The sequence below is a fragment of the Neomonachus schauinslandi genome, chromosome 3, assembly GCF_002201575.2.
Source record: "Neomonachus schauinslandi chromosome 3, ASM220157v2, whole genome shotgun sequence".
NCBI lineage: Eukaryota > Metazoa > Chordata > Mammalia > Carnivora > Phocidae > Neomonachus > Neomonachus schauinslandi.
The window spans coordinates 65,055,669-65,072,199 of NC_058405.1; the positions used below are offsets into that span (position 1 = coordinate 65,055,669).

Here is a 16,531-nt window from a genome sequence, read left to right on the forward strand (position 1 = left end):
TTCCACTTTTTAAAGGCCATTTAGAAAAGACAAATTTAACCAAATTCTGAACTTTTTACCAAATAATCCCAATCTGGAGAGAATCAGCCTGAGAGAATGAGTAAGCACCGTTGGACAACATTAAACAGTACACCTACCTACCATCACACAGAATTTCAGCAGAAGCAAGAAAAATTGCTAGAGCTTGCTGTTTTCGGGGCTTCAAGATAAGTTTAGGGCACAGATCCATGTGACTAAATCCATTTCTCAGTGGAGTGTATCTTTGTATAGGACATGACAAAATCTGTCAACAGCAAGGAACCCAAATAACCCAATAAAGCTATATTGAGCTTTAGGGGCACTCCCTCCCTCCCCCAGGTATAATATTCAGGCCTTGAAACTCTAGTTCAGAGGGGACAAACAGGTGCTACACAAGGTAAAATACAAGTCACCCCTGCTATCTCATTCGTGAGCCAAATGGCATAAAGCAAAGAAGCAATTACCATTAATGTATACCACAAAATTTTTTTTAACGTTCCCAGACCCAAAAATAACCTCTCTCAGGCTTTTCTGACACCCTAAGACACATCTTGCTAACAGATACACAAAATAAATCAGGATAAAGCAGCGATGCTCACAGACATAGTTCAAAGCTATGGTGGGTTGTTGCTGAGATGCTGAGCGTGGTTCTGGGGCAGGAGCTTGGCGGGGCCCGTCTCGCCGCTCAGAGCGAGCGCTGCCTCTGCAGTTTGCCACAACACAAATGTTGAACGCTATTTGTGCTTTTTGCTTTTTTTTTGTAAAAGCAAAATTCCTCTTCATATTTCTTTCAGTTAGCAAGAACAGCTACTAATGTTGGTCTTTCGTAAAAGCAACATGGCCTAACATGAACTTTTGAAAACGGGGGGATACCTGTATATCAAGGAAAATTCCCTTGTACTGTACGAGAGCTACCCATGTTAGTCATGACAAAACAAAACAAATGTCAGCTACGCCAGCATGTTACTATAGAAAAAGAATTGAAGTTTCATACAAAAGAAGGATAAACTCCAAATGAAAGCAGATATAATCCAAGAAAAAGGATAAAATTGCATGAAGGTATTTTTGCTCTAGAAATAATGAAAATAAGAAATCAGCAACACAGGTATTGGAAAGAGAGATGACAAAACAACAGAATGGTATTAAAAGAGAAATTACAGAAATAAGGAAGCAAATTGAGGGCCAAAATAAGATCAATAAATAGAACTATCCATGAATGAAATAGACCTAATTTAGAACTAATTATTATTATTATATACTTGTTAAAATAATCCCTGTTAACCGAACAATAAAAAAAAGCAAAACCCCCAAAAGCAGAACATTTAATAATTTAAAAACCTCATCTCCTTCCTAGAAATAAATATGTATTTATTTGAATTTCATGGATTTTCACAAGTGTTCCATTTCTCCTTTCACCATCACCCACTTCCCTTTTCTATCTAGTAGTTTGTCTTTAAAGACACTAAATGAATTAACTAATATAATTCTTAAAAGAATTATTTCTGAAAATATCCCTTTTACCTGTGCTATTCAAAACAGTAGCTACCTGCCACATATGGCTATTTAAATTTAAATTAATTAAAATTAAATAAAATTTTAGTTCCTCACTAAATTTTAAATTCTAGTTCTCACTGGCCACATTTCATATACTTGTGGCCAGTAGCTATCTTATTGGCTAACAGAGATATAGAGCATTTCCATCATCACAGTTTTGTTGGACATTACTGCTTTATACCATACAATATGAAGTAATTATTGGATATGTCACATGTTCACTATTACTAAAAAAGTATTTCTTCCACCTCTTAGTGAATCATGATAAGCTAAAAGAAAATCCAACTAGGGCGCCTGGGTGGCTCAGTTGGTTAAGCGACTGCCTTCGGCTCAGGTCATGATCCTGGAGTCCCGGGATCGAGTTCCGCATCGGGCTCCCTCTCAGTGGGTGGTCTGCTTCTCCCTCTGACCCTCTTCCCTCTCGTGCTCTCTGTCTCTCATTCTCTCTCTCTCAAATAAATAAATAAAACCTTTAAAAAAAAAAAATCCAACTAGTACAGTTGTTGGGTTTGATTTTCTAGGTCTCCCAAGAGACCCCGCAAAGATTTGGTAAATGTTTCTTCTGCATTATGCCTTTAGCTTGGGGGGGCCATGAGTGGGAGGGAGGGTGGAAGGTGTCAAATTATTTGCAGCTGACTTTATGTCATTCTGCAGTAGGGCAAAGAAAAATGATGTAGCTAAAGTTACAGGGTGAACGAAACAATAAACAGGAGAAAAATCTGAACCTTCTGTGAATCCAGTTTCCTTTATACAACTCTGAAAAGGAAAGGAGTTTTGATGCCATCTTTTTTCCTTATCATAATCCAATTTACTGCATTGTTACTGTAAATGTTGAGTTTTAAAGAACTAAAGCATTTGATTATGATTAAGCATTTAATTCACAGCCTTGGTCTACAGCACAGAAGGTATGCCTAATTATTTAAGAGTATCACAACTCACTTAAATGAATTTAAACTCTGTTAAGAATTTTTGTCAGTATGCATCCTATAACTCTTTTTGAAGGAGATGGGAAGGAGGCAGGTAAGTGATAAAGTTTCAAAATCTACTGTCTTTGGATCAGCTCCAAAAATGATTATTTTTGAATTGGGATCCCTGTCTACTCATCTTTCTGATAAAGCTTATAAGTAGCCAGTCATTGCTCTCAGAAAACTTGCACTCTGAAGCTAACAGTCATAGAGGAATTAGAAGGAATCTTCTTAATTATCTAATTCAGGTGTTGACACACTTTTTCTGTAAAGGGCCATAGAGTAAGTATTTTCAGCTTTAAAGCCATATAGTCTCCATTGCAACTACTCAGACCTGGTGGTAGCACAAAAGCAGACCCAGATAATACATAATTGAATGATCATGCCTGTGTTCCAAGAAAAATTTACTCACAAAACCAAGCAGCAGGCCAGATTTGGGCCATGGGCTATAGATTACAGACCCTTGGTCTAATTCAATCATTTATCCAATATTGGAAACTTTTTATAGCTACCACGTGATCTTTCAGTCTCTGTTTGCATAGCTATAGTGATGCCCAAGCAGCCCATCGATCTCAGCTCAGTTACAGAGTTCCTCTTTACATTAAATGCAAACATGCCTCCTTTTAATCACCCCCTTTAGTTGGTTCTGTTTTTCAGAGCTACACAAAGTAGTCTCTTGTACTTCTTTGTGACAGCCCTTTAGAGAGTTAAAGCTGCTTTTCTTTCTTTTTTTTTTTTTAAGATTTTATTTATTTATTTGACAGAGAGAAACACAGCGAGAGAGGGAACACAAGCAGGGGGAGTGGGAGAGGGAGAAGCAGGCCTCCTGCTGAGCAGGGAGCCCAATGCGGGGCTCGATCCCAGGACCCTGGGATCCTGACCTGGGCCGAAGGCAGACGCTTAACGACTGAGCCACCCAGGTGCCCCTAAAGCTGCTTTTCATGTGGCTTCTCTATTTTAGGCTGTCAGTAGTTCTTTCAAGTTTTAAAATAGCATATTTCTTTTTCTTACCATCCTGATGATTTTCCACTGAAGATGCTTCAGTTAGTGTGGATCTGGTTACCACATTTACATAGTTGCCTCGTGTCGCCAACTCTTCGGTGTGCATTGCCGTTGCACCTGTCTTCCCATCCTCCAACTGGCACAGATGCATCCTCAAACTGTGTTTGTTTTGCCTTGTTTTATTTAGGAATGGAAGTGTGACTGTATTAAACATTAGCATGTTTGATTTCCATTTGTCAGGGTGTAGGGCTTTTTTCCTATCTTTAATGCAATTGCCATTCTGTTCTCAGTTCATTTAAGTCACAAATTTGATAAGCATGACTTGTATATGTTCCCTTAAGACATAATAAAAATTGGCTAGAACAGTTCTGGAAGTAATGAAACAAGAACATGGGTTTCAAAGTAGTCAAATCCTGTAATGACTACATGACTAACTCACTAGATGGCAGTAGTTAACTTAAATATCTTCTACATTAGTGTATTGACTCCAGGATGTTTGTAATGGCTTCTAATGTTTTCTCAGCAGATATTATTTTTAATTGCAACAAAAAGAAATTTACTACTACTTTGTGCTTGTATTTCCACTTACAGTTCTGCTCAGATTATCCTTAATGAATTTAGAAAAGTTGCTTGCAATTTCTTCTCTCAAGGTCTTTTAAGGTTTTAAACTAGACATAGGTCATTTAAGTAGAGCTTTGTATGACACACAAATAAAATAGGGATTTATATTTAGTTCCAGATATTTTATCTGTTATCTTTTTTCTTTAAGTCCCAGCTTATCAATTTCTTAACCAGTAGTTATGCTACCTCTTTTAATAAAATATGCTTGGTTTTACAGTAATTTTTCTAAGCAAAATCTGTGATGATCACTTGTTAGGTGGCTTAACTATAAAAATAGAATCAAAACTCCCTAAACAAAATAGATGACCGGAAATCTGCACTCCATAACCATATCTGTTGAGTTTGTGTAGATTCATACAATATTTTTATAGAACAAGTTGAAAATAAGAATCAAAAGGTTTAAATAATTCATATCCATTGATCCAATAATACATATCCCTTGACACAGCTTTGAGAAATTTATCTTAAGGAAATAATTAAGAATGTGTATAAAAATAAATTTTCAAGGATTTTTTGCTTTTTTAAAATATATTTATATTTAATATATTTTATTTTTTTAGTTAAAGGAAAAAATTAGAAATGATTTAAAGTGTTAAATATTCATTTACACAGGTTAAGTATTCATTTACACAGGTTAAATTCATTATCATATAGAATGCTATTCATTATACATAATTAAGTGAAAAAATAAATTTTAAACATCTGGATATATATATATATATATATATCGATAGCTATAGCCATATCTAGTTATCTATCTAATAAATGTGCTAACATCAGTTGTCTGTGGATAGTGGGACTGTGGATATCTTTTCAAATTTTTATTTTCCTTTAGATTAATTTTTTTTAAGTTATCACTACACCCAACATGGGACTCAAACTCACGACCCCGAGATCAAGAGTTGCATGCTCTTCTGACTGAGCCAGCCAGGCACCCCTTATTGTTTGTTTTTAACAACGAATGTTTATTGCTTTTGAGGAAAAAATGGGGATAGGATTTTTTTTAAGTCAAAACATAATTTTTTAATAAATAAAACTTTTTCTTAACTCAGTACTTCACTTTATATGCTATCTACCTCATTTGGAGTCACGTTTGCCTTATGGAGTACCTGTGTCAATTCCCATTTCCACTTCAGTATGTTTAACTTTGGGTGCGGAGTTCAAATTGCATGTGACCTTGGGCAAGTGAATCCATCCACCTCATTTTCCTCATCACTAACATATGGACAGTGAGCCTGAGTTCATAATTCTGAGGTAATGATTAAAATTTTTTAAAATGTATGGTCAAGTGTTTAGCATATGTTCAGCACTCAATAACCATTACCTCTAATTATTAATATTAGTCTTCATGCTTGATTTTCAGAGCTAATTCTAATGTTACTGTTTATAATTGTTCATATGAATTAGATATACCTAGTTCTTCTAGTCTGTTCCTTTTAGTCTGTTTCCTCACAATTCCTTGCAATGAATTGTGAGGAAATACTTAAATGGAAAAGTACTAGGTAAGAAAGATTCTGATGGAGCATTTCTTTCTAGAAGACAATATGGTACCACTTTTTACCACTTTTAAAAGTTAGCTGTCATAGTAACTGAAGTATTCATTTTTCAACACCCACAATAAAATTAGTGATACTCTGAAAGAGGCTTAAAAGAAAGATACTTCATGTTTACATACATTTTCTAATATTAGCCGTTTTAAAAGCAAGAATATCTTTTCCTGAGGAACAGCTAACTGTTCTAAAAGCTGTTTAGATGAATTCCTTTTGACAGTGAGATCAGTCCCAGGGATTCAGTTCTTACATCAGAACCGTAGATATACAAACTTCTCCTAAAAGCCTTTGGGGACTTACACTGAGAGAAAAAGATTTTAAATGAAGGCTTTTGTTTTTTTGTTTTTAGTTTAATTAAATGACGTTTTATTTTTATTTTTTAATTAAATGACATTTTAATTCTACTCAGTCTCTGAAAGATGGGAGGGGCTCTTTTTTTTTTTTTCCCATCTAATAGTAACATTACTGCTCTTTTTGGATTTAATGTTGAAGCTTATTTGCCATATACAGTCTGAACTTTTTACATGGTTCTTCCTTAAGAAAAGCATTCTCTCCCTTCCTGAGCAAAGTACATCTGCCAGAAAAAGAGAAGAAATTATTCCTACTACTAAGTAGTAGGCAAAGTACGTAACCATAATTTCTAAAAGAAAATATAATGGCCACTAAAATTTCCCCCAAGTTTACCTTTTTATTATAAAGAAAAGGAAATTAGATCACATGTGGTCATATTTTCTCCTTATAAAATTAGCAAATTTAAAATGAGAATAATTAGAACTGGCAAGGATTTGATGAAGTAGTCAATATTATACCCATTTAGTGGTAATATAAAGAACCTTTTAAAGAATAATTTGGCTCATAAACATTTAAAACATTCATACTTGCAGTTTAGTATTCTGTTTCTATGACTTTTTCCAAAGAAGGAAATCCAAAATACAAATTGAGTTTTATATTCAAAGATGTTCTTTTGGGCACCGTTCTAAAAGCATGAAATTAGAAATAGTCAACACATAGGCAAACAGTGAAAGTATGGTAAATCTTTATGGTGAAATATAACATTGCCCTCACCATTGACACAAAAAAGAAAGACAGACATGCAACACTGCTATAAGTTCTTGAAAAGTAAGCCTGAATTTTATCTTCTAACAACCAGTTTACAGGAAATATAGAGGACAGAGGAACATGATAAATGTCACCAGTGTGGGTACAATCAGCAAAATCCAACATCGAGGAAAGTCTACAAGACAAGTTACATAGTTTCTTCAACAAATAAAGCAAAAGAAAAAATTAACAGAAGTGGGGGGAACACACAGGTAAAAGAAACATCAGCCAACTTGTATGAATTTTATTTGGCTCTTAATTCAAATAAACAAAATATTTATGAGATAATTGGACAAATTTGAAAACTGTATCTGATGGTATTAAAGAATTATTAATGTTTTAGTTGTGATAGTGCTATTGTGATTGAAATATACAGCAATTTATAATGTGATGCCTAGAATTTGTTGGGTGGGATAGTGATGAGGGGCTTTAGAGGAAGCAAGATTGGCCATGTATTAGTTTTTTGTTTTGGGGGGTTTTTTTCATTTTATTTTCTTTAAATGTACTGATAATTGTTGAGCCAGGTTATGGGCACATGGGGGCTTCGTTTTCCTATTCTCTCTGTTTTCATGTACTGTTTGAAAATACCCATAATAAAAAGCTGAAAAACAATGAACTTGAATATAAGAAATTTTGGGGTTATTTTGAATGAAAAAAAAAACTGGTATGTAGGTAAATTTCAGCTGTGGTTTTAAATGCAGAGGGGGAAAAAGAACACAAAGAAATATGTAAAATATTATAAAAGGCTGCTTTTAGGTAATGAGATTATATATGACTTTTTCTCATTATAATAAAGTTTTATTATATATAAATTTATATGCTTGCTTTTTTTTTTTTTTTTACAATATGCACTTTTTAATTTTGGTGAACAGTTCAAAAGTCAAATGGCATAAGAAGATATACAGTGAAGGAAGCCTGCCTTTTATTTCTCAGTCACTCAGTTACTCTCAGAAGTAACCAGTGTTATTTATTTCTTATATATCCATCTGGAAGATGTATATATGTATTCTTTATTTAAAAATGCAAACTAACACTATTCACTGTTCTTTTGTTCCACTTAACAATGTGTTTTGGGGATTGAGCCATATTTATACAGCAAAGTGCTTCCTCATTCTTTCACAGTGTCATAACTAATGCCTTTGAATAGACATACAGGTTTGCTGCTTCAAACCGCACTGAAATGATTAACCCTGCATGAAAGTCCTTTCATACATATACAAGTTAATTTACAGGAAGAATTCTTAGTTGTGGAATTGCCGGGTCAGATTATATGTATATTCGTAATTTTCACATTGCTGTCTGTAGGGTGTGTAGGCACCATATTGTAAACACTGATAGGTTTTATTTGTATTGCTTTTGGGATACATGTGATTAAGGATGTTTCCAGGTGTTTAAGAGCTATTTTCACTTCCTCTTTTATGAACACTTTGTTCATAACCTTTGCCTCTTTTCCACCTGAGTTCTCAGAGTACTTTATAATAATTCGTAGGGGCACTTCAGCAATTTAGAAATGATCCTTTTGTCTATAATATAAATTACAAATATTTACCCCCAATTTATGTGTCTTTTAATTTTGAATATGCTTAGATTTTTGTTTTGCCACAGTTTTTTAAAAATTTATTGTTGAATCAATTTTTCTTCTAGATTTTGTGTACTTATGCTTTCCTTGAGATCATTTTAAAAATTATTCCTGATATTTTACACTTAAATCTTTGATGTATCCAAAATATATCCTACTATTTAGTATGAGGCTCAGGTTCAGCTTAATTTGGTTTCCAAGTAGCTACCCAGATGTCCTACAGCATTTATCGTTCATCTTTTGCCTACTGATTGAAAATGTCATCTTTAGCATATTCTAAGTATCCATATTTGTGTGTGTGTGTGTGTGTGTGTGTGTGTGTTTCTGGCCTTTCCATTCTGGTCCATGGATTTATGTATTCACATTCTAGTACCTTAGTTTTAATTATTATAGCTTTATAATATATATTCTAATTCTTAGAATTTTCCTGGCTCTTCTGGTTCTTTATATTTCAATATTAACTCTAAAAATTAGCTTATCTAGTTTAGTGAAAAATTATATTGATATATCTATTGGTATGACCTTAAATTTAAAGATTAATTTTAAGGAGAATTGATTTTTGATACTGTCATCACATCTGCTCATCTATGATCATGGGATGCCTTTCTATGTGTTGGATTCTTTTGTTTCCCTTGGTAGCTTATATATGTGTTATTTATTTAGGTATTGCCACATTTTTTGTAAAGTTTATTTCCAGAGTTTCCTTTCTTATTGATGTTACAAATACTGTCTTCCATTATATTTTCTGATTATTGTTTATATATATGAAGACTAAAGTATTATATATATCATCATTTGTGCCCACTCATCTTCTTAAATTCCCTTAATATGTGTAGTAGTTTTTCAGTTGATAATCTTGGATTTTCCAGAATGTAATGATTATGTATAATCATACCATTTACAGATACTTTTTTCTAATACCACTATTTTTCCTTCTAACTATGTTAATACAGTATTTTTAATCAGAGGAATCATTTAAAATAAGAATTTTCAAGTCGTACATGCCCCTGCTATTTAGCCCTGAATATTATCCTTTTAGTAAGTATAATTAGGTTTCTTGAAGCTGTATATATTCTGAACACCTGAGTAAACCTTTAAAGATATTTAATGTGACTTTTTAAAAAATCGATTTCTAAAAAATGAGACACTCTCATTGAAAATAAATATTTTTATTGATTATATTTAATTATTAATATTCAAATAGAATATTCAAATACTGAAAAATCATTTTATTGCTTTTTCCTCAGGAACAAATGGCTATTGCATGTGGATCTCGAGCTCATTTGGAAAAAGAATCAATTGCTCAGGTGAGGCATTCACTGACAGGCATGATCAGCAGGGTTTTTTTCCTTTTTTCATACTCATTAGCAAAAAAATAAGCTTTTATGTTTAATCTCATAAAAATGAGTTTCTTTCAAAGGAAAAAAAAATTTTTTAATATCGGAAGGTTCATGAAAGATTAGCACATTTAGGAATTGAGTTTTTGTGTTGTTGTTTTTTAATGAGTATACAAAAAGGATGTAGACTTCACTTTGACTTAGGATGCAAGCAGCCCTTTTTTATTTTATTTTTTTTAAGATACAAGAGTTCCCATTCAGTTCTAATATAAGGCAAACTTTTCTAAATGATACATTTTTGAACCATTCAACTTGCCTTTAGTGTTTCTCATTTTGGCACACTTTAAGTACTATATTTTGGGTTTCATTTAAAGTTTTTTTGTTTTGTTTTGTTTTTTAACTTTATTCCTCTTAGAAAAACACTGCACCTTAAATTTAACAAGTTGTGGCTGCCTTCAGTGAAGATGTTAAATTCTTCATTTTGTAATTTGTATATTAGGCTAGAAAAGCTGGAGTAACTTGGGAGGAAAAAAATATATTAAACAATTATTCTGTGCAATTTTTTAAAATTACTTTATTTTTTCACTTAAAAATCTGGGTCCAGGGTTTCAAGCCCAGTAATTGTCCATTATATTCTTTTTTTTTTTTAATTTATTTATTTTTTATTCTTATGTTAATCCCCATACATTACATCATTAGTTTTAGATGAAGTGTTCCATGATTCATTGTTTGTGCATAACACCCAGTGCTCCATGCAGAATGTGCCCTCCTCAATACCCACCACCAGGCTAACCCATCCTCCCACCCCCCTCCCCTCTAGAACCCTGTTTGTTTTTCAGAGTCCATCGTCTCTTATGGTTCGTCTACCCCTCCGATTTCCCCCGCTTCATTCTTCCCCTCCTGCTACCTTCTTCTTCTTTTTTTTTTCTTAACATATATTGCATTATTTGTTTCAGAGGTACAGATCTGAGATTCAACAGTCTTGCACAATTCACAGCGCTTACCAGAGCACATACCCTCCCCAGTGTCTATCACCCAGTCACCCCATCCTTCCCACCCCACCCCCCACTCCAGCAACCCTCAGTTTGTTTCCTGAGATTAAGAATTCCTCATATCAGTGAGATCATATGATACATGTCTTTCTCTGTTTGACTTATTTCACTCAACATAATACCCTCCAGTTCCATCCACGTCGTTGCAAATGGCAAGATCTCATTCCTTTTGATGGCTGCATAATATTCCATTGTATATATATACCACATCTTCTTTATCCATTCATCTGTTGATGGACATCTTGGCTCTTTCCACAGTTTGGCTATTGTGGACATTGCTGCTGTAAACATCGGGGTGCACGTACCCCTTCGGATCCCTACTTTTGTATCTTTGGGGTAAATACCCAGTAGTGCAATTGCTGGATCATATGGTAGCTCTATTTTCAACTTTTTGAGGAACCTCCATACAGTTTTCCAGAGTGGCTGCACCAGCTTGCATTCCCACCAACAGTGTAGGAGGGTTCCCCTTTCTCGGCATCCCCACCAACATCTGTCGTTTCCTGACTTGTTAATTTTAGCCATTCTGACTGGTGTGAGGTGGTATCTCATTGAGGTTTTGATTTGGATTTCCCTGATGCCAAGCGATATTGAGCACTTTTTCATGTGTCTGTTGGCCATTTGGATGTCTTCTTTGGAAAAATGTCTGTTCATGTCTTCTGCCCATTTCTTTTTTTTTTTTTTAAAGATTTTATTTATTTATTTGAAACAGAGAGAATGAGAGAGACAGAGAGCACATGAGAGGGGGGAGGGTCAGAGGGAGAAGCAGGCTCCCTGCCGAGCAGGGAGCCCGATGCGGGACTCGATTCCGGGACCCCAGGATCATGACCTGAGCCAAAGGCAGTCACTTAACCAACTGAGCCACCCAGGCGCCCTCTTCTGCCCATTTCTTGATTGGATTCTTTGTTCTTTGGGTGTTGAGTTTGATGAGTTCTTTATAGATTTTGGATACTAGCCCTTTATCTGATATGTCATTTGCAAATATCTTCTCCCATTCTGTCGGTTGTCTTTTGGTTTTGTTGACTGTTTCCTTTGCTTTGCAAAAGCTTTTTATCTTGATGAAGTCTTAATAGTTCATTTTTGCCCTTGCTTCCCTTGCCTTTGGCGATGTTTCTAGGAAGAAGTTGCTGCGGCTGAGGTCGAAGAGGTTGCTGCCTGTGTTCTCCTTTAGGATTTTGATGGACTCCTGTCTCACACTGAGGTCTTTCAACCATTTGGAGTCTATTTTTGTGTGTGGTGTAAGGAAATGGTCCAGTTTCATTCTTCTGCATGTGGCTATCCAATTTTCCCAACACCATTTGTTGAAGAGACTGTCTTTGTTCCATTGGACATTCTTTCCTGCTTTGTCAAAGATGAGTTGACCATAGAGTTGAGGGTCCATTTCTGGGCTCTCTATTCTGTTCCATTGATCTATGTGTCTGTTTTTGTGCCAGTACCATGCTGTCTTGATGATGACAGCTTTGTAATAGAGCTGGAAGTCTGGAATTGTGATGCCGCCGGCTTTGCTTTTCTTTTTCAACATTCCTCTGGCTATGCGGGGTCTTTTCTGGTTCCATACAAATTTTAGGATTATTTGTTCCATTTCTTTGAAAAAAGTGGATGGTATTTTGATGGGGATTGCATTGAATGTGTAGATTGCTCTAGGTAGCATTGACATCTTCACAATATTTGTTCTTCCAATCCATGAGCATGGAACGTTTTTCCATTTCTTTGTGTCTTCCTCAATTTCTTTCATGAGTATTTTATAGTTTTCTGAGTACAGATCCTTTGTCTCTTTGGTTAGATTTATTCCTAGGTATCTTATGGTTTTGGGTGCAATTGTAAATGGGATCGACTCCTTAATTTCTCTTTTTTCTGTCTTGTTGTTGGTGTATAGGAATGCCACTGACTTCTGTGCATTGATTTTATATCCTGCCACTTGACTGAATTCCTGTATGAGTTCTAGCAGTTTTGGGGTGGAGTCTTTTGGGTTTTCCACATAAAGTATCATATCATCTGCAAAGAGTGAGAGTTTGACTTCTTCTTTGCCAATTTGGATGCCTTTGATTTCTTTTTGTTGTCTGATTGCTGTGGCTAGGACTTCCAATACTATGTTGAATAGCAGTGGTGATAGTGGACATCCCTGCCGCGTTCCTGACCTTAGGGGGAAAGCTCTCCATTTTTCCCCATTGAGAATGATATTCGCTGTAGGTTTTTCATAGATGGCTTTTATGATATTGAGGTATGTACCCTCGATCCCTATACTCTGAAGAGTTTTGATCAAGAAAGGATGCTGTACTTTGTCAAAAGCTTTTTCTGCATCTATTGAGAGGATCATATGATTCTTGTTCTTTCTTTTGTTATTGTATTGTATCACATTGATTGATTTGCGGATGTTGAACCAACCTTGCAGCCCAGGGATAAATCCCACTTGGTCCTGGTGAATAATCCTTTTAATGTACTGTTGGATCCTATTGGCTAGTATTTTGGTGAGAATTTTTGCATCCATGTTCATCAGGGATATTGGTCTGTAATTCTCCTTTTTGATGGGGTCTTTGTCTGGTTTGGGAATCAAGGTAATGCTGGCCTCATAAAATGAGTTTGGAAGTTTTCCTTCCATTTCTATTTTTTGGAACAGTTTCAGAAGGATAGGTATTAGTTCTTCTTGAAATGTTTGGTAGAATTCCCCTGGGAAGCCATCTGGCCCTGGGCTTTTGTTTTTTGGGAGATTTTTGATGACTGCTTCAATTTCCTTAGTGGTTATAGGTCTGTTCAAGTTTTCTATTTCATCCTGGTTCAGTTTTGGTAGTTGATACATCTCTAGGAATGCCTCCATTTCTTCCAGGTTATCTAATTTGCTGGCATAGAGTTGCTCATAATATGTTCTTATAATTGTTTGTATTTCTTTGGTGTTGGTTGTGATCTCTCCTCTTTCATTCATGATTTTGTTGATTTGGGTCATTTCTCTTCTCTTTTTGATAAGTCTGGCCAGGGGTTTATCAGTCTTGTTAATTCTTTCAAAGAACCAGCTCCTAGTTTCGTTGATCTGTTCTACTGTTCTTTTAGTTTCTATTTCATTGATTTCTGCTCTGATCTTTATTATTTCTCTTCTCCTGCTGGGTTTAGGCTTTATTTGTTCTTTCTCCAGCTCCTTTAGGTGTAGGGTTAGGTTGTGTACTTGAGACCTTTCTTGTTTCTTGAGAAAGGCTTGTATTGCTATATACTTTCCTCTTAGGACTGCCTTTGCTGCATCCCAAAGATTTTGAACAGTTGTGTTTTCATTTTCATTGGTTTCCATGTATTTTTTTAATTCTTCTTTAATTTCCTGGTTGACCCATTCATTCTTCAATAGGATGCTCTTTAGCCTCCATGTATTTGAGTTCTTTCCGACTTTCCTCTTGTGATTGAGTTCTAGTTTCAAAGCATTGTGGTCTGAAAATAGGCAGGGAATGATCCCAATCTTTTGGTACCGGTTGAGACCTGATTTATGACCTAGGATGTGATCTATTCTGGAGAGTGTTCCATGGGCACTAGAGAAGAATGTGTATTCCGTTGCTTTGGGGTGGAATGTTCTGAATATGTCTGTGAAGTCCATTTGGTCCAGTGTGTCATTTAAAGTCTTTATTTCCTTGTTGATCTTTTGCTTAGACGATCTGTCCATTTCAGTGAGGGGGGTGTTAAAGTCCCCCACTATTATTGTATTGTTGTCGATGTGTTTCTTTGCTTTTGTTATTAATTGCCTTATATAATTGGCTGCTCCTATGTTAGGGGCATAGATATTTACAATTGTTAGATCTTCTTGTTGGATAGATCCTTTACGTAGGATATAATGTCCTTCCTCATCTCTTATTACAGTCTTTGGTTTAAAATCTAATTTGTCTGATATAAGGATTGCCACCCCAGCTTTCTTTTGGTGTCCATTAGCAAGGTAAATGGTTTTCCACCCCCTCACTTTCAATCTGGGGGTGTCTTTCGTTCTAAAATGAGTCTCTTGCAGACAGCATATCGATGGGTCTTTTTTTTTAATCCAATCTGATAGCCTGTGTCTTTTGATTGGGGCATTTAGCCCATTTACATTCAGGGTAACTATTGAAAGATAGGAATTTAGTGCCATTGTATTGCCTGTAAGGTGACTGTTACAGTATATTGTCTGTGTTCCTTTCTGGTCTATGTTGCTTTTAGGCTCTCTCTTTGCTTAGAGGACCCCTTCCAAGATTTCCTATAGGGCTGGTTTTGTGTTTGCAAATTCCTTTAGTTTTTGTTTGTCCTGGAAGCTTTTTATCTCTCCTTCAATTTTCAATGACAGCCTAGCTGGATATAGGATTCTTGGCTGCATATTTTTCTCATTTAGTGCTCTGAATATATCCTGCCAGTCCTTTCTGGCCTGCCAGGTCTCTGTGGATAGGTCTTTTGCCAATCTAATGTTTCTACCCTTGTAGGTTACATATCTCTTCTCCCGAGCTGCTTTCAGGATTTTCTCTTTGTCTCTGAGACTCGTAGGTTTTACTATTAGATGTCGGGGTGTTGACCTATTTTTATTGATTTTGAGAGGGGTTCTCTGTGCTTCCTGGATTTTGATGCCTGTTTCCTTCCCCAAATTAGGGAAGTTCTCTGCTATAATTTGCTCCATTATACCTTCTGCCCCCCTCTCTCTTCTTCTTCTGGGATCCCAATTATTCTAATGTTTCATCTTATGGTATCGCTTATCTCTCGAATTCTGCCCTCGTGATCCAGTAGTTGTTTATCTCTCTTTTTCTCAGCTTCCTTATTTTCCATCATTTTTTCTTCTATATTACTGATTCTCTCTTCTGCCTCATTTATTCTAGCAGTTAGCGCCCCCATTTTTTATTGCGCCTCATTAATAGCCTTTTTGTTTTCTACTTGGTTGGATTTTAGTTCTTTTACTTCTCCAGAAAGGGTTTCTCTAATAACTTCCATATTTTTTTCAAGCCCAGCTAGTATCTTTAAAGTGATGATTCTGAACTCTAGATCTGACATCGTACTAATGTCCGTATTGAGTAGGTCCCTGGCAGTCGGTACTACCTCTTGTTCTTTTTGTTGAGGTGATTTTTTCCATCTTGTCATTTTGTGCAGAGGAGAATAGATTAATGAGAGAACAAAATGCTAGCAGAGTAACAACGTCCCCAGAAAATATACTCTAAACAAATCAGAAAAGACCTGAAGCAGTGGGAAAAGAAAGGGAAAGAGAGAAAAAAGAGAAAGAAAAAAAAGAAAAAGATAAAGATAAAAACAAAAACAAAACAAAACAAAAGCAACAAAAAAAAAACAGAATGTGATCAAATATGATCAGGCTGGTGTATAGATCAGTGCCACACACTAGATTTGGGGTGTATTTTGGTCTTTTAGAAGAAAGTGCCTCCCAAAATTTCAAAGAAAGAAAAACATATATGTACAAAAATAAGGGTTGATATGATGAAGGGATGGAATATGACTGTAAAGATGGAAATTATAAAAAATTTTATAAAAGGAATTGATAAGAAGTTGTTTGAAAAAAGAAAGAAGAGGATTTGAAAAAAGAAAAAAAAAAGGAGAGGATGTGATCAGGCAGGGGAATAGAAAACACCATATACTAGAGATTTAGGGTATATTTTAATCTGTTAGAAGAAACTATCTCAAAATTTTAAAGAGAGAACAACTTATGTATATAAGCCAAAAATACGGGTAACTACTATGAAGGGATAGAATATGACTCTAAAAATGAAAAATAAAAATTTTTTTTTAAAAAGGATTGATAAGATGTTGGTTGAAAAAGGGAAAA

The 16,531-nt window shown here is 35.2% G+C and overlaps 1 protein-coding gene across 2 annotated transcripts in view; it reads left to right on the forward strand.

Moving 5' to 3' along the window:
* The window catches only part of ALG5 (ALG5 dolichyl-phosphate beta-glucosyltransferase), a 43,656-nt gene that overhangs the window by 13,338 nt on the left and 13,787 nt on the right, over positions 1 to 16,531 (forward strand). For both annotated transcript variants that reach the window (XM_021678300.1, XM_044913194.1), the window contains one exon: positions 9,635 to 9,694. In XM_021678300.1, coding sequence (XP_021533975.1) covers positions 9,635 to 9,694 — 60 coding nt within the window. The remainder of the gene's footprint in view (positions 1 to 9,634; positions 9,695 to 16,531) is intronic.